The sequence below is a fragment of the Lontra canadensis genome, unplaced genomic scaffold, assembly GCF_010015895.1.
Source record: "Lontra canadensis isolate GAN:19392208 unplaced genomic scaffold, GSC_riverotter_1.0 scaffold23, whole genome shotgun sequence".
Lineage (NCBI taxonomy): Eukaryota > Metazoa > Chordata > Mammalia > Carnivora > Mustelidae > Lontra > Lontra canadensis.
In genome coordinates, this window is record NW_022631017.1 from 9,296,625 (window position 1) to 9,315,242 (window position 18,618).

Below are 18,618 nucleotides of genomic sequence, written 5' to 3' on the forward strand. Positions count from 1 at the left end.
CTGTCGGTGTTAAGCGGCTATCTTCAGCTCAGGTCATGCTCCCAAGGTCGTGGGCTCGAGTCCCACATCAGGCTCCTTGCTCAACAGGGAGGCTACTTCTCTCTCTCTGGCTCCCCCACTGCTTGTGCCCTTTCTGTCTAATAAATAAATAAAATCTTAAACAACAACAAAAATGATTCCATTGATGTTTTGGTGAACCCACCCAGAGCCCATAATCTTTTTTTTTCTTTTTATCGAATTTACTTGTCCTTCTCCCATCCCTTCCCATCTGTTTCCTAATACTTATTCTTTCTGGAAAGGGTCAGTCACAATCAGTTTCCAAAACTGTAATAGGGTTCTCAGGTTTGGGCTATAGTTGGTACTCTTACAGCCTTGTGTCCAGCTGTTGCAGAACCTACAGCTGCTTGCAGGGTAGAACGTGCAGGTGCTGGCAGACTGCAGGTGTTTATAGAACCTGGTGTTAATAGAACCTGTCACTTTTTGCAAAGCCTACAGCTGTTCACAGATCCCACAGATGTTTGCAGAACTCCCCCATTTACAGAGCCTGTTATCTGTAAATGTTTAAAAATTTTTAAACCACAGTTGAAAACTGTAATTTCTCTAAAATACACAGCTGTTTGAAGAGTTTGAAGGTGTTTGCAGAGCCTGTCATTGTTTGTAGAGACTGCAGCTCTTTCTGGAGCTCTTTGTTATTTGCAGATCTGTAGGTGTTTGAAGAATTTGTTGGAGGTGATCAGTACGCCTGCTGGATGCTTGGTTTCTGGCAGAGCTTTCCTTTCTGAGCTAACAATGGACAACTTATTAACACCCAAACTATGTGCCCCGTGTGATGCCCAGAGATTTGAAGGATACAGGATTTTGAAGAAAGGTCCCTGGAAGAAGAGGTGGTTTTCCATACATTTGGAGGAAAATCACAGAGCATACATGGACAGGAGAACAACCCACAACAGGGGCCCAGGGTGGGATGGCTGTGAGCTACTCCAGGATCAGCCCAATTGGTCTCTGCATACATCTGTTCTAGAACAGCACAGCTATAGTTTACGCTGACCCCTCCCATGCTGTACTCCATCCTCACCCCATGCCCACAGCCTTTAAGCTGCACTCTACCCTCTGCATCGTACCAAATTACACAACTGTCTGTCCTTCCATTCCCTCATGAAAACTCTTTTCTCTTGGGGTCCTGATCCTAACGAATCCTCCAGGAGATTCGGGAATAAATGTGCTGCAAGTTCTTACCCACTGGGATGTGCTACCGTGAAAGGACGGTCACATTTTGCAGTAAGAACTGCAGAGGCTGCCATGCCTTCACCCAGCAGCATGCCCCCTGATGGTGAGATCTGGGGCACACTGGCAGGCAGCAGGCATTAATGGGGTGCCTGGCAATCCGGCTGCCTGCAGGGAAGGCTTACCCTGCAGGTGCGCCCCACTTTTTGGCCACAGCTGTAGTCTGATTGAATCTCTGCTAATCAAATCCTCTTCTCCAAGTGACTCATATGCCCATTTCAGAGTAAGGACGCACCTGGAATGAGAAGTGGTTCCAGTCCAGGCATGAGCCGAAGGACGGTTCAGCTGGGTCATAGCAGTGATTTTTATTGAACAGAAAGATCTGCCTCCTCTACGTGTTCGTATGTGTTTGCTCTCTTAAATAGCAACCTGGACTCTGACTCAGTGGGGGTAACTGATAGTTGTTTCAGTTCCAGTGTTCTGCTCAGAGGCTGATCCCATTCTCCTCAGTTTCTGTTTGGCCCCTAGAACTGGTTTGCTTCCTTGTCCCAGTGAAGCTTCCTCTTCCTCTCCAAGAGCTCGGGAGCCAGCCGTGCTGCTAACATCTTGGGGTTCCAGCCCGGGAGCAGGAGTGGGCTGTTGATCCATTTGGAAGAAGACAACCACCATCTGGGTGCTGAGACCTCCAAATTTGTCTCTTCAAATTCCCAAATTCCTAGTCCTTTGGTCTCACTGCCCTCCGGGCTGATTCTGCCAGGTATGCCAAGAGCATCTTCCATGTAAAAAGCCCCAGCGTGAGCTCATTATTAACACCCCCCCCCCCACTGCTCTACTCTCTCCACCTTATTCTCTAGTTTGCCAAGCACCCAGTTGTCCAGATAAAATGCATCCTTTCCATCTGAGTCTGACAATCCTACCTCCAGAAGGTCCCTCTCTCTCTCCATTCTGCTGACCGTATAGCATGCCCATCTCCTCCTTACCAGGGCAAGGCAGCCGCCTCCTCCCCGCTGTCACCATCTCCAGTGCAGACCTCGAGGATCAGCATTCCATCGGTCATCCAGTATTTATTGAGCACCTATAATGTGCGCATCACAAGGGATGCCACTGAGAACAAGATAGACAAGGGATGCCACTGAGAACAAGATAGACACAGCCATATCTCAAGGAGCTTGCAGTCAATAGGGTCTTTCTTTTTGTCTGGAAAGAATGCTTCTTTGCTGTTTCATTTAATATTTTCAATACACAAGGAACAGATGTTCATGGAGAAATAACTAGAAAATGAACTCAAGCATAACCAAGGGGGGGGAATCACTTTTTTATTGAGGTGTAATTGACATAAAACAGTGAATAAGTTTAAGGTGTACTACCTATCAACTTGATACATTTATGTATTGCAACGTGATTACCACTGTAGGGTAGGGAACACTTCTATCACATGACAAAGTTATTGTTTCTTTTTTGAAATGAGAACATTCAAGAGCTAGTCTCTTAGAAATTTTGTAAAAATTCTTAAACCTCTTAAACCTACCACTCTTTTGAACTTCTACTACCTACCTCCTCCAAATACATTGTTACCCTTTGGCTTTATTTCTTTCCAGACGTTTTTCTCTTTCCTATTCCAACTTTTTTTTAAAGAGTCTATCCACCCACCTGAGAGAGAGAGAATGAGTGATGAAGAGGGATAGAGGGAGAGAATGAGAGAAGCAGACTCCCCACGGAGCAGGGAGCTGGATGTGGGGCTTGATCCCAGTACCCTGAGATCCTTACCTGAGCCAAAGGCAGATGCTCAACCAACTGAAACACCCAGACTCCCCTATTCCAATGTTTTTAAACACAACTGATGTTTCTTTATACTTCGGATGCATTTCTTTATTCAGCAAATATTTATCATGAAATGCCACCATATGCCGGGCACTGTGTTAGGGGCCCGGGATACGGAGATGTACAATCTAGTGGAGAAGACAGACACGGAGCAAGGAATCACACAAGTTAATATATGATTCTCAACTGTGATGCTTCTCATGAAGCCAGGGTACAGGAAGCCTGAGTGCCTATGATGGGGGCCACTAGCTCTCCTGGGGACTTGGGGCAGTCAAGGAAGCCTTCTCCAAGGAAGAGTAGCTTGTCAGGATGAAGGGATAGAGAGGAGAGTGTTTGGGGAGGTAGAGACGGAGGATTCTGGAACAGGGCTGACTTACCCATTAGCTATAGCTGGGAGAGTGTCCCAGGCCCACCAGATTACAAAGAGCCCATGAAAACATTTTTATTTTAAAATCAGAAGAAAAAAGACAAACTTTTCAGTTGAAGAAAATGTTTTAAATATGATATTCATGTATTGGTCTTTATATTAATAACTTTGTAAGATATCACTTATAGAGAAAGGGACCCACGCAGGCTAAACCTCGCACGAAAGTCACAAGGTTATACTGGCACGGAGGGTGGCTGGGTCCCATGTGGGTAGGCTGGGAAGATGGTGGGAGATGTGACCAGAGAGGAAGGTGAAGACTGGATTTATTGAGGCCTCGGTAAGAACACGGGACTTCATCTCAAGCCTCAGGGAAACGGAGAAGCGACAAGATTCTTTCGGCATTTTAATCCTTAAAAAGAAAATGTTTCTTTTTAAGCCACAATATCCTATTACACCTAAAAAATGTTAACACCTGGTAACGAATAACAGTGATGGTTGCACGACATTGTGAATGTATTTAATGTCACTGAATTATACATTTAAAAACAGGTTAGGGGAGCCTGGGTGGCTCAGTCGGTCAAGCATCCACCTCTTGATTTCAACTTGGGTCATGATCTTAGTGTTGTGTGACCAAGCCCCGAGCCCCGTGTGGATGGACTCTGTGCTCATCGGGGAACATGCTTGAGATTCTCTCTCTCCCTCTACCTCGGCCCCTCTCCGCCACTCTCTCTCTCTCTCTCAAGTAAAGAGATCCTTAAAAAAAAATAAATAAATAAAAATGGTTAAAGCAATCAATTTTATATTATGTATATTTACCATAATAAAAAAAAATAGAGGTACCAGATGGCTATTGGGGTGGGGGAGGATGAGCAGATTAAGACCGCCCACCCCCCAGGTAAAAGCCTGGCTCTGGAGGGATTGGGACAGGTTCTGGAGGAGAGAAGCTCCCTCAGGCCCTGCCCTGTCTAAGAGCTCCAAGGCCTCTGCCAGCAGACCAGCCTGGGTTCCTATCCTGGCTTCCTCACACACCAGATCGGACAAGTCACTGTCCTCCTTGAGCCTCAGTTCCCTCACAGGTAAAATGGGGAGACTGGCCAGGCTCACCTTAGAGGGTCACTGTGAAGTACACACCGCCATGTGTATTGAGTGCTGAGAGCCGCGCCTGGCATATGGCTGGGGGCGGGGGGGGGGGCGTCCACAGGAAGGGTGACTTCCATCATGGCCTCACTTCTGACTAGTCCCCTCCTTGCCCTGAGAGTAAGATGGAGATAGGGCAGGGGCTAGACCTTTCACCCCAATATGGTCACCTGCAGGAAGGTCTGGGAGCAGGACCCCAATCAAGGGTTATTCCAGACCCGGTCAGTTTGGGTCCCTGACACAAGGTTAAGAGGATTGGGGTGGCTGGTTTGAGGAGGGGAGTGCTTTGTGACTGGGATTCCAGTCCCTCAGGATAGTCAATGAGTTGTAACTTCCGTGTGATGAGTTCTGTCACAAGGTATGGGGCTCCAAGCCCTTGGAGCCCGGAGCCCCAGAGCCCGGTGAGCCGTCACTCAGAAACACACGTCTCAGGGCTCTGAGACCAAAGTCCTATGTGTGCACAAGTTCTGTTTATTGCTCAGCTCACTCATGACACTAGCTCAGAAGGCAGAAATTTCAGGAATCCCAGTTCCTCCTGCCCCTTGGCATCCTCCTCATCCTCCCCTCCCCCACTCACCCCCCTCTCATCCAACCCTCAGGCCCCTCTTTCATCTGGTGGACAAGGAGCCAATTGTCTCTGGGGTCTTTACATCCCTTGGGAACGGCCACACTGGGGCCCGAAGGGGCTGTCATAGGCATTGAACAGTGGGTCTGAATGAGGCTTTCTGGGGTTGCTTGGAGCAGCCAACGGCTGAGGGAGGCTAGAGGAGGCAGGCTGGGGGAAAGGCTGTGTTCAGGCAATATGAGAGGGAAGGAAGATTATCATGGATGCTCCAGAATGTTTGCTCCGCAAACAGCAGCAGGAAGTAGGGGAGTTCCAAAAATATTGACAGGCCCCCAAATCACAAAGCTCCCAACGCCTTCACATCTCCTGAGTCCTCTCCGCCTCTCTCTGCCACTGTTCTTACCTTTCTTCTGGTCTCCACTGTCTCCCCTCCCAGGACTGCTGCTGTCCCCACCTTCGAAAGGACACAGCTGCCTGGGTGAACTCTTGAAAAGGCTGCAGTGATAAGCACCCCTGCCTGCTTAAAACCCTCCCAGGTGGAATGCTTAACCTTATTCTTGTTTCACACACCCCTCTGACTATCCCATGAAGCCTGTGGACTTCTTCCTAGTAAAATGTCTTTAAATGCATAAAATGCAACGTGCTGTATTACGAAGGCAACCAATAGTCCTTAAAGATAAAAATTGTGTATAGGAATATATATGCTTTTTCATTAAGGCATTGTAAGTTACAGCAATGGGGCTAAGAAGAACATAATTTTGAAAAAATGTTTTGAGATATCTACTGCCATTTCATGGGATATGAAAACGTGATGTTGGTGATTATCTGCTGTTGACCAAAAGTCTTAAGCGCTGCTAATGCTATGTTTATAGCCTGCAGTTGTTACTGAACGGGACAGTAAGTTTCAGATGGAGACAAGCGACTGGGTGGCTTTTGGTTAAGCGGCTGGTTTTTGATTGCAGCTCAGGTCATGATCGCAGGGTCCGGGGATCAAGCCCCTCCACAGGCTTCCCGCTCAGTGGGGAGTCTGTCTGAGGATTCTCTCTCTCCCTCTCCCTCTGCCCCTTCCCCTGCTCATTCTCTCTCTCTCTTTGTCTCTCTGTCTCTCTCTCAAATGAATAAATCTTTAAAAAAGAATTTCAGATGGAGATTAGTGCAAAATAAGTTGTAAAATGTTTCTACATCCAAGTTCACGGAGCCTCTCAATTTTATCCATGGACCTCATGACTACAGTTAGAACCCTTTGCCATAGCACCCCCTTCCCCTCCCCAGTGCTCCTGAGCATATGTGCGCATCCATGCACACACACACACACACACACACACACCCTCTCTTTGTAGTTCGGGGACTTGGTCTCCGGCTCCCCCTCCCCTGAGCACTAGGCTTGGTGAGTCTCTTGCAGCTGCTAGCCCACCTCCTTGCTTTCTGCCTTCACGACATTTCTCACTGATCCCCCCACCCAGTCCACCTGGTGAACTCTTACCTAGCTTCTAAAATGACTATCAAGATCAGCTCCTCTTTGAAGTTGCTCTTGACTCTATCCAGATGGAACTGATTCCCACCCCCACTTCTGTAATTCCTGGCTTCCCAACCCAAGGTGGACTTTTACTGCCCTTTTGTCTCCTGGTCATTCAAAGGCCCTTTGGGATAAAGACAGGGCCCCATTATGCTGAATCCATAGTGCTCCGTGCAGAGCCTGGCACATAGTATTTGCTCAAAAGCACATGGAAGAGGGACACCTGGGTGGCTCAGTCCCTTAAGCATCCGCCTTCGGCTCAGGTCATGATTCCGGGGTCCTGGGATCGAGTCCCGCATCAGGCTCCTGCTCAGTAAGGATTCTGCTTCTCCCTCTACCTGTTGCTCTTCCTGCTTGTGCTCTCTCTCTCTCTCTGACAAATAAATCAATATAATCTTTAGAAAAAAAAATGAAAGAATGGATGAATGAATAAATAAATGCATGAATATGAGACATTATAAACAGATGCCCAAAGACACTGGCAGGGTCAATACAGGAGTATCATCTCTACGTGCAGAGAACAATTGACCCCACTGACAATTTCTTCTTCTTTCCAAAGCTCCTCTCTGTGTTCAGGGTGACCAGCAAAGGGAGCAGGCTGTAAGAGATCAGCAGGGACAGCCCACAACATCCAAAAGAAATACTGCAGGCTATGTAGGAAGCTGCTCCCTGCAGGACAGAGAGACAAGAGAGGTAGCCCCAAAGGACCGGAAGGTGCACCCAGTCACTCCCTCAAGAAGCTGGGGAGGATACACAGACAGGATAGGCCAGCAGGGTGAAGATACACAGTACAGAAAGAACCCAGGAGGCTTCAGGGGGAGCCAGAGGTGGCCGTGGAGAGGTGGGTAGTGACAGCATGTGCTCGGGTCAATGGGGACCGGCAGCCATGGACTGCAGATTCAGGTCACCCTGTACAAGGTACCTAAAGCAAGTTACTCAACCTCTTTCAGCCTCAGGTTCCTCATATGTAAAATGGGCTAATAACCCCTTGTGGTGTTATTGCAACCATTAAATAAGATAGTAATAATAATAATAATATGCTTTATTTATCTGCATTACTTCATTTCGTGTTCATTAAATATCTAGCACATAGTGAACACACAAAAAGAGCCTTACTGGGGTGCCTGGGTGGCTCAGTGTGTTAAGCCTCTGCCTTCGGCTCAGGTAGTGGTCTTGGGGTCCTGGGATTGAGCCCCGCATCGGGCTCTCTTCGCAGCGGGGAGCCTGCTTCCCCCTCCCCCTCTGCCTGCTTCTCTGCCTACTTGTGATCTCTCTCTCTCTCTCTCTGTCAAATAAATAAAATCTTAAAAATAAAAGAGTCTTACTATTATTGTTATAGGTAAATTTGTAAAGATAGTCAAATTTTGGTGGCACCTAGATGGCCCAGTCGGTTATGTGGCTGCCTTCAGTTCGGGTCACGATCCTGGGGTCTTGGAATCGAGCCCCACATCAGGCACTCTGCTCAGCGGATGCCTGCTTCTCCCTCTCCCTCTGCCTGCTGCTTCCTCTACTTGTGCTCTCTCTCAAATAAGGAAATAAAATATTAAAATAAAAGAGATAGTCAAATTTGCCTGGTGCCCTGCCCCTCTTTCCACTTACCTTTTTCTTTCCCTTTCTTCTCTTTTTTTAAAAGATTGTATTTATTTATTTGTCAGAAAGAGAGAGCACAAGCAGGGAAAGCAGAGCAAGCTGAGGAAGAAGCAGACCCCTTGCTGAGCAGGGAGCCTGATGAGGGGCTCGATCCCAGGACTCTGGGATCAAGACCTGAGCCGAAGGCAGACGCTTCACCGACTGAGCCACCCAGGTGCACCTCCATTCACCTTTTCTTCTACTCTCCTCATCAAACAGCTCTGTTCAATCACCCCAAACCTCCTTGTCCAAGGAGTCGAAGGAGCTGGCTAGTCAGGGGCAGCCTTGGTGGGAGGTGAGGATGGGGTGTCCCTCCCAGAACTTGTGTAAACACTTTGGGGGTTTAGTGCATGGGCACATTTTTCAGAGGAAATCAGATACTCAAAGTCATGAAAACAAAACAATAAAAGGGAAAGATCCACAGAAGTAAAGTGTTAGAGTCTTAATGCCACACCCTTTTCATGGAATTAAAAAGAGGTCTTAGGGAGAAGATAACGTGTAACACAAAGGCATGAGTGTTGAATATGGGGTTTCAGACATCGATGCCAGTCAGATAGAAAGATTTGGGGGTAAATCCCAGAACTCATGCCCTGCTATGTCAACTCTAAAAATGATAAAGAACATTTCTGGGTGACCCCTGAACTGGCCAGACAGGGGCGGGGGGCTTCTTACCGAATTATTTTTCCTGACCACACAAGTTTCAGACATTGTCCAACAACAATGAAATTCTCATACTGCCCTGCTCCCTTTTTAAGGAAAAGACTTTGAAATGGCAACAGAGATATCTGAAATCTTCCCAGACCAAAAATCCGGCATTGGTGTTTGAGCTCTGTTCTTAACCTACGAGGTCATGTTTTTCCACAGCTTTACAAGCTCTCAGAATGAAGGACATGGAGCTTCAGTATTAAGAGTAACTGAAACCCTGCTGAAGGTTAATTACTGACTAATTCCCGGCCACTTAGGCACGTCTCTCTCCTCGACGGCTAATCCTTGTAACTTCAAATATCTCACCTTGAATTTCCAAGTTCGATTTTCACTGATTTTCATTGTGTGTGTCTGTGTTTACCTTAAATTTTACAGATAACATAAAATCTACCATCTTGACCATTTTCAAATGGAGAGCACAGTAGTGTTAATTACATGCACCTTGCTCTGCAGCAAATTCTCTAGAACTTTTTCATCTTATGAAACTGAAACTCTATATCCATTGAGCAGCTCTTCCTGTCCCTCCCCCACCCCCCACTCCCTGGCAACTTCTATTCTATTATCTGTTTCTAAGAGTTTGGCCACTTTCGATGCCTCAAATAAACGGAATCTTACAGTGTTTGTCTTCTTTGTGACTGGCTTATTTCCCTTAGCATTACGTCCTCATGGTCCATCCATGTTGAAGCATGTGTCAGCAGTTCCTTCTTCTTCTTTTTTTTTTTTTTTTTATAAAGAGAACTTTAGGTCACTTTTTTTTTTTTTTTAAGATTTTATTTGTTTGTCAGAGAGAGAGAAAGAGAGCACATGCACAAGCAGGGGTATCGACAGGCAGAGGGAGAAGCAGTCTCTTTGCTGAACAAGAAGCTGGATGTGAGACTCAATACCAGGACCCTGGGATTATGATATGAGCCAAAGGTAGATGCTTAACCGATTGAGCCAGGTGTCCCAGAAGTTCTTTCTTTTTAAAGGCTAGATAATATTCCACTGTATGTATACACCATTTTCATTACAACTTTATTGCTCTGTGATTTTATTTTGCTTTTCCTAGGATAAAATACAAATGTTGTCTTAATGGGTATATTGAATTTACCTTTCTAACTTTCTAATTTACCTTTCTCAGAACCTTTCTAACTGACGAACCGGAGGATTAGTAGACATGAAAATTTAATAGATATTTTCCCCAGATTTCTAAATGAGCCATTAGAAATAGAGCAAGTTTATAAAGTAATTGACAATCTTTCATAATACAAGCTATTTTATAAGACATTTAAAACTGTCTATCCTTCAAGCAATATGACAGGAACAAAAATGAAAGCAAACCTTTTGAACTTTTGAATTGACAGCTACCAAGCTTTTTCTAAGGAAACAAGGTTTTCAAGTGATTGTGATGTTGAACCACTTGATGTTCTTAATGGCTTTTTATATGTCTCCTTAGATCATATGTGCATTTCAGAGGGGAATTATTCCTCTTGAAATCCCAAAACAGAATATCAACAGAAATATTCCTAAACAGAAATAAAGTGGTAAGTGTTATGAAAGGGACGCCTGGATGGCTCAGTTGGTTAAGCTATCTGTCATCAGCTCAGGTCATGATCCAAGGTCCTGAGATGGAATCCTGCATCGGGCTCCCTGCTTGGTGGGAAACCTGTTTCTCCCACTGCCTGCCTCTCCCCCTGCTTGTGCTCTCTCTAACAAATAAATAAATAAAATCTTAAAAAAAAAAAAAAAAAGAAAGGATTATCAAACATTCATTCACCAAGAGGATAACCTCTTCCCCTAATTGAACCAAGGAAGAAACAAAAAATAAGCGTGGATCCTTTTGTGGCCAGAGCATGACTTGGGGGGAAAAAGCTGATCTGCTCTTCCAGAGGGCACTAGTGATCTATTGCTATCAATGTGAAATTCAACTCCATTCTCAAAGCTGATGAACTTTCAAAAGATGGCACTCTGAAATGATTATCAGCCATAAACATAGCCTCAGTGTAGGGGCCAAGGGCAGGCCACCCCAAGATGGGCCACTTGATGCCAACATAAAGATTATTTTGAGTTAAAAAGCAATCAAAACCCAGCAGATTCAGGAAAGGTTCTTTACCTTCGCCCTCAACCGCCTAAAAAGAATTCAGATAGAGGATCTGTTCCAGGAAGAGAGCTATCACCACAGATATCTACATTACACTATGAACTAGCTATGGTGGACAGAGGAATCTGGCAAGGCCTGTTTGATCAAAGTCCTCTATGTCTCATTGTTTTCTGAGTGACCTAGCAAACATTTGTTTACCAAACATTTACTCTTTTTCATCTTCCTGTGAATTGCAATCCTTCCCTTTGAAGTCCAAGACCCCTACCCCTGTCTTCTTAGTCCAAAATGACAGGTATACCTCATTTTGCCAGACTGTCTTTGGAATTTCCATGTCTGCGTGGATTCCCTGCACATATGAAATTAAATTGGATTTTCTCTTGTTCATCTGTCTCATGTCAATTTGATTTTCTTAGTCCAGCTAGAAGGACCCAGAAGGGAACAGGAAATTCTTGCTTCCCAACATCAGCTTGTGGAAGAAAATACCCCTCCCCTACCTTTTACCTACTTTTACTTTTCCATCCTCAAGGCTCAAGTAGTCTAAACATTCATTGGTTCCAGGACAGTTTATATATCCAAAAGCTCCCACTGGCTGCTTTTAGACAATGGCCATAGCTCCCGATCTCCATCAGAAATTGTTGACCCAAATGTATGGATGGGGTCTGGGAGGGTGGAGGAAGTGAGGGGAGAGGAGGAGAAGCACAATCACTCTGGAAGGAGCCCGGGGAAGGGGAGAGAGGCGCGTGAATGGAGAGCTAAGTCAAGAGGTTCAGGGAGACACAGAAAGGTAAGGAATGGGACCACAGAAGGAGAGATGAGGAGACAGTGAGCACCACACTGAGGGCAAGAGAAAAGTTGGGAAATGGAGAAATAGGTAAGGTGGAAAGATAGAGAAACTAGAAATTATAAAAACTTTGAATAAGAGAAACTAGAAATTTCAAAAACTTTGAATAAAACCTGATTCATTCCAAAGCATTCTGCAGTGTTTTTGTGAGACAGTGAAACCGAAATAAGAAGAGGCCCTTTATTTTCTTAGGAAAAGAACGCAGACTGGAGGTGGGAGAGGAACGGTGGAGAATTTTCCAAACACAGAGAGAGCCTGTGGCCTCCCAAACTGCCCCCACCCCCTCTGGATGAACGGTTCACACCATAGTCCCTGACTTTCTCTTGAGACACCGGGGATCCGGGACAGAAGACTGGGCGCTCTGTGGGCTGACGGCTGGACAGTGGGACTGCAGAGCTTGACTGTAGCCTCAGTAGGAGGCAGACAGGAATTACAGAACAGTGGTCTGCCTAGGGTAGGGCCCAGGCCTGGTTGGGGAGTGGCTGGGCTCCAGAGCAAGCAACTGAAAGGCCTTGTTGAGGGGACCTGACTCCCTAAATCCCAGAGATACCAAATCAGGAAACATGGGACTTCCTGCCCTGCCTCCTGGAGACACACACATGGTGCCATAAAGGAGGGATAGAAACATCCACTAAATCAGATCAACCCTTCACACCTGTTTCCCTAGACCTTCTGCTCCTGCCCAATTTGGACACGTCACAGATACCTCCCCTGCCCCCCAAGAAAAAAACGTCCTAACTCTCAACACCTAAAAAAAGTCCCTCACCTTACCCATGGGGGAAAAATGGCCTTGGCTAAAGGCAGTGCACCAATTTGGCTCACTGCCACACTTGCCCCCAAAGAGGCCACCAGAGGGTCAAGGCCAGCCTCTTGGTACCAAGTACTGGAATGTGCCATTCCAATTTCTGGCTGTTGTTGGTTGGAAATTTTTAATATACTAACCCAACACGACTTCAGTTTCCTCACTGCAAGGTTGGTATAATTAGAGGCCCGGATAGTGATGCATGCAAAGGATGTGGTACTCCCTGGAGTTTTTAGCCCCTAGATGAGTGAGAGATGTCCTCAGCGTCTGTTCTTGACAAATTCATTCACTCCTTCATTGCACAAATGCTTATTGAGTGTCTCCTACGTAACAGTCTGGGGACATGTCCTTGAACAATCCAGATTCCCTCCCCCAGCAGTCACTTTACTGTTATAGGGTGCATTAGAGTTATATCGTCTCTCAGAAGGAATTAGGAAGAAAATATCTCCCAACAGTGGGGATGAGTGCGCATGTGTGGGTGTCGATGAGGGTTGCAGAATAGGCACCTACAACAGTGAAGCCTCAACAGCGCCTTCTCAATGTGGGGGGGTCTCTCCAAGGCAGGTCAGAATGGGTCAGGAGGGGGGAGTCTCGCCTTTGTGGCTGGATGAGCTAGGGCTATCCTGATTCTCTACAGCCTCTCCAGTCCCTTTCTAGTCTTACCGCCCAGCCCCGGCCGCCGCCCGCCAACCCGGCTTACAGGGGGCTGTAAGAGAAAGAGACCGAGAGAATCAAACTTTCTTGGCAGAAACGTCAGAGGATGGAAACTGAATTACAATGAAAATAAGAATAGTACTAACTTCCTGATCCTAGTCATTAGGTACACACTCCTCTCAGTTAATACCATCAGCACAAAAAACCAACGCGAGTCCCGGAGACCCCAACCCCTGTGGCACCGCGGGCGCGCGGCTTCCCCTGGCGGCCGCACCGGGAGCGCACGAAGCACGGAATTGCTCAGCGCGCACCTCGTTGGGGGCCTGCGCAGGGCGGGGCCTGCGGGGGGGCGGTGCAGGCGAGGAGGCGGGGCCTGCGCGGGCCCCTCCCCCACGGGAATCAGGCGCGGTGCGCTGGTTAAAGAGGCGCGCGGAGGCGGGCGCGGCGCACACTGCTGTGGCTCGCGGAGGACGGCCCACGTGTCTCCCCAGAGTCTGGCCTTGATTCCACCCCCTCCCAGCTCCTTTTAGCCCCGCGAGGCAGGGCGCCTCCTTGCCCCCACCTTGGTGTCCGCCCGTCTCCCACACCCCCACGCTATCCCGCCTGCGGGAGGAAAGCTTCGTACAGTTACCCGCGCTCGGTGGGCCAATTTGACGGAGCAACTTTGTCCGGGGAGCGGCGCCGGGGGGGTGGAGGAATAGGGCACTGCGCATGCGGAGCTCCAAATTCAAACAGCTGTTTGCAGAGGCTGGAGGGCGCGTGGACCGGGAGCCGCTGGGGCTAGGGGAGGCTTTCTCCAGGAGGCAGCCGCTCAGGAGCCATGGTGGACCGGGGCCCATTGCTCACCTCGGCCATCATCTTCTATCTGGCCATCGGGGCAGCGATCTTCGAGGTGCTCGAGGAGCCGCACTGGAAAGAGGCCAAGAAAAACTACTATACACAGAAACTGCATCTGCTCAAGGAATTCCCGTGTCTGGGCCAGGAGGGCCTGGATAAGATCTTGCAGGTGAGCCGCCGTCCGTACCCCTACACACTTGAAGCCGGAGTCAGGAGTGCTGAAGGGCTGCCCTTCACAGCTTTGGATAACCCACAGTCCCCGTGGGTAGTCCTGGGGGTGGCAGGAAAGGATGTCTCGCATGGGTCTGGCTGCTGGGATCTGTCGTTCACCGGAAGACGCCGGAGTGACCCATGCGCCGAGATTCTTTGGGAACCCGGTTTGTCCCGAGAGAAGTTGAAGTTCACCCCCTAGTGAACCAGGCTTCGTGGTGGCCCGGTGTGAGTGTGCGGGTACCTCGCTGCTTGGAAGGGGACTGGAGGGCGGATAAAGGGCATTTATCTTCACTTGGAGACGCTCCCGGAGTTCGGGAGGCGAGCCGGGTGCCACTCCTTCGCATCTCCACCTCCCAGCTCCAGGCCGGTGCCGCGCCCGCGCGGTTTTTCTTCGCGAATGCGAGCACCGCGGGGTCGGTGGAGGGTCCGCCCCAGCCCCAGCCTGAGCAAAGCCTACCCCCTCAGGAAGTGGGTAGGGGGCTCTGTCCTGCCGGAGCACCCTGGATGGGGGGTGGGGGGCGATGGCTGGAATGCTGGAGACGCGCTCACGCTTCCGGCAGGGCTTATCTCTCGGAGACAGTCCCCCTCCTCCCCATAGGCTTGGAGTTAAAGTTTGTGAAAGTAGCAGGTTGAACAAAGGAACAAAATGCTGGGGATCTTTTTTAGGGGAAAGGAGAGGTTGAGCAGAATGGGAGGTGGTTTCTCCTCCGTGTTGGGATTGAAAGCCTCTTATCTTCTCCTTGTGTTCTATGGATGGCTTTGACCTCACTGGGATAAACTGGAGCTGACCATGCTGGTTGGGTCCTTGAGTCTGTTTGGGGACCAGGGCCCTTTGCTCCAGTTTCTCAGAGGTCCTTGGCCTTAACCACCCATCCTCTTGGCCTGCATTAATGGCCTCCCACCAGTGGAAGGACCAGAACCTGGATATAAGAGCTGGTGAAGGTTTTAGATTGTGGGGTGGACTAGAGGGAGATTGTCCAAGGTGTTACATTTCTCTTGGGGCGAAAGATGCCAGAAAGAAGGTTTGATGGAATGAACACTTAATCTGTAGCAGGCCCCCAACATTTTATGGTTGTCTAGTTGTGTCTCATTTGACCCGGTCTCAAATCTCCCCATATGTGAAATGAGAACGAACCGGTCATCTGTCTTCCCTGCCCTGGACTGCTGGGAAGTTAAAAGCTGTGGAGCACATGAGCAGGTCTTGCCTTGGCCACTTCCTTTTTGTGAAATCAATGGACATTCACACACATGAGCATATAAGTACTTAACCAGCATTTGGGCAAGTAAAGACTTGACCTCCCAGAGGCCAGCAAGAGGGGAGGTTGGGCAGGTTTGGTGTTGGATTTTAGTGGGGAGAGTCTCTGGACCTGTAGCCATCCCCAGAGTGGAGGCCCAGGAGAGGTGAGGTTTGGTGGGGAGCATGGGCTCAGAGGGTAATTGTGTGGTTTCGCCCCCCATAGCAGGAGCGCCTTCCAATGAGTGCCCTGTGTGTGGCGTTGGGGAGGGGTCACTTTATAATTTCCCTTGAGGAAACAATTCCCCCGGAGAACTAGTTGTTGTTTAGTTTCTTCCAGGGCTTTGTTTAGAGGGGGAAGAGGGCAGGCGGGGTGATGAAGAATTAAGCTGCCCTCGAAGTGTTTCCCTCTTCGCCACAGCAGGGGAAGGAAGGAAAGAATTCAAGGCTGAATGTGGGAAAATAAACTTCAAAACCCAAGGAGAGGGGAAAGGGGGGCGGTCAGGGTAAGGCAGCCGTGTGCAGCTGGTGGTAGTAGCTTTGGAAGTTAAACAGCTTTCCTAAGGTGTTCGAGCAAACAAAATGCTTCTTGTTTGGAGGTCCTCTTAAACCCGCCTATGATGGCCCTGAAGAAGTGCGCAGGTAATTTTTAGATTTGAGCATCAGGCCAGTCTGATTTGGAGACGATTATGGACAGCCCTGTTCCTCATCCCTGGCCAGAAAACTCTCAAACCTTCTCCAACTGGGCGAGTCTCCTCCCATCATAGGAAAAACCCAAGAAATGAAAACTGACCAGGGGAAGCATTTTGCTAGCGTCACTTTTTAGTCTGCAGAAATCTGCCTGGCTCTGCTTTCTGTTCTGACTTAAGCATTGCCTTCAGCCCTAGGAAATTGGCTTAAGGAATAAAAAAAAAAAAGAAGACTCAGTCTCTGAAAACTTCAACTTCTTTCCCATCTGGCCCACCTGAGGTTCTGTGTTTTGTCAGGTTCTGAATCCCTTTTGTAATCCTAAAGAAGTCCCAGGCTAGGAATTCCTGGGGTTGGGGTGGGCTCTTGGGAGGGGTTGTTAGAAGGGAGGCGGGGGTGCAGTCTGGGCTGGGGTTTTTCTTACCCTGGAAACGGCCTGTGCTTTCAGAAGCATGCGAAGGGAGTTAACGCAACACACGCCTCACCTTTCGTTAGATCTTTGGAAATAGACCCCGAGTTTCATGTGCTTCCTCCCTGTACAAGCTGTGGTTGAACTGAGGTGGAGGCCAACTTTCAAACCTGAAACCTCCCCACCCCCACTGGCCTCAGACCACGTGGTCGCCCTCCTTCCTGCCTTCAGAACCACTTTGGGAACTTTGCTCCCAAGCCTTGTTCCACCAGCCTCTTCCTAAGTTGCAGCGGTTTCCATAAGGGCAGTTAGCATTGACTGAATGCCTCGTACACTGGGCATTGTGGGTAGCATGTGCATTTTATGAGAGGGCACAGGCTGGTATTGCCATCTGGCTTGGCCATTTACCCATCAAGCCATTTAACTTTGCCTCTTTCCCCACCTGCAAAATGAGGGTCCAGTGAGGATCAGGTTAAGCAGAAGCGTTAGGCAAGATGCGGGCAGGTGTGACTTGGGAGAAACGACACGCCTCCCGCTGTTGTTAGCATTTGTTGGTCACATAGTGACCAGGCGTTTTACCTGCCTTAGTTACTCCTTACAGCAATCTTACGTATTAAGATAAGGAAACCGAAGCTCCGGGAGGTTGGAATGGCCTTGGCAACACCGCAGGAGCACTCTGGAGCCCATTCCTTGTGCACCTTTGCCCTCCTTGGGCATGTGAAACTGTTGACTGGTTAGTCTGAGAGTGAGCTCTGGGGATTGGTTCAGGTGGACTCTGGCCGGCTGGGGAATTCTATTTTCTCTTTCCGCTAGAACAGGCATTGGCACACAGGCCTCCTGTGTGGGGCCTGGCCAAGCCAGCACCTCCTCTGTGCCTGCGGTAAGCCTCAGTCTGCCCCTCCCTTGGCTGCACAAGAAAGCAAAGGGCTGGGATGAAGGGGAGCAGTGAACCTTCTCCAGCCTTCACCTCCGGTGTGTGGTGATCATAAACAGGAAGGATCTGTGCACCAGAGCTTCCAATAAGTACTTTATAGATGTTCTTATTTTAATCTTGGTGACCACCCCCTTTTATAGAGGGGAACAGTGATATATAACTTGCCCAGGATTATATGGCACAGAGTCGGATTTCACACTGTGCTGTATTCCGAAGTACATGAGAATTAGTCAGCAAGCGTCTACTAAGGGCCCACTGTGTGCCAGGCACCAGGCAAGGCTCTGGGAGTGCAAAGATGGATTAAGACACCCGCCAGGCTGAAACTGGCTTCTGGGAAGAAGGATGAGTAAACTCCCTAGGATGGGGTGGCTCTAGAGGGCCCCCAGGACCAGCCTGAGGGGTCAGGGAAGGCTCTCTGGAGGCGATAACCTCAAGTAGGGTCTTGAAATTGGAGGGTTTGAGAGGAAGAAGAAGGGAGGAGAGAGTGGGTGCTCCTGCTGTGGCTTTCCAGATTCCCCCATGTCTCCTAGGGGTGTGGTAGGGGTGGCTCCAGGCCCTGCCTTCTACTGGACGCCCCATCCCTACCTCTGGGTTTGGCTAGACTTCTCATGTATCTGACCAGTTCCCAGAAGCCTTTTCGATCCTGCTGGCCTCCTTGCCAGCTTCAAACTGCATTATCCTAGTTGGAAGTTTTCCATGTGTGCCAGACCCCTCTCCTTTTATTTCCTAGAACCTTCTTAACATGCCTGTTCCCATCTATACCAGTCAAGCTGATTCCAGTTTTAAAGGTCTGACCTCAAGTCAGTAACACCAGTCCTCCCAAAATTTGAAAATATAACCAGGAATTACGTGCTAAAATTACATCTGCCCAAAATGCTGAGAATGGGGCACCTTAATTGAATTTTTTTGAGAATTGAGGGTTAACATGAAAACCTCTTTTGTTTCAAGCCTTGTTGGAAGTGG

At 48.5% G+C, this 18,618-nt stretch overlaps 1 protein-coding gene across 1 annotated transcript in view; it reads left to right on the forward strand.

Moving 5' to 3' along the window:
* The first annotated feature begins 13,807 nt into the window (after positions 1-13,807).
* Positions 13,808-18,618, forward strand: part of KCNK5 (potassium two pore domain channel subfamily K member 5) — a 36,516-nt gene continuing 31,705 nt past the window's right edge. Inside the window, exon 1 of the mRNA XM_032862294.1 lies at positions 13,808-14,347. Within this exon, the coding sequence (XP_032718185.1) occupies positions 14,162-14,347 (186 nt within the window). The 5' untranslated portion in view covers positions 13,808-14,161. The remainder of the gene's footprint in view (positions 14,348-18,618) is intronic.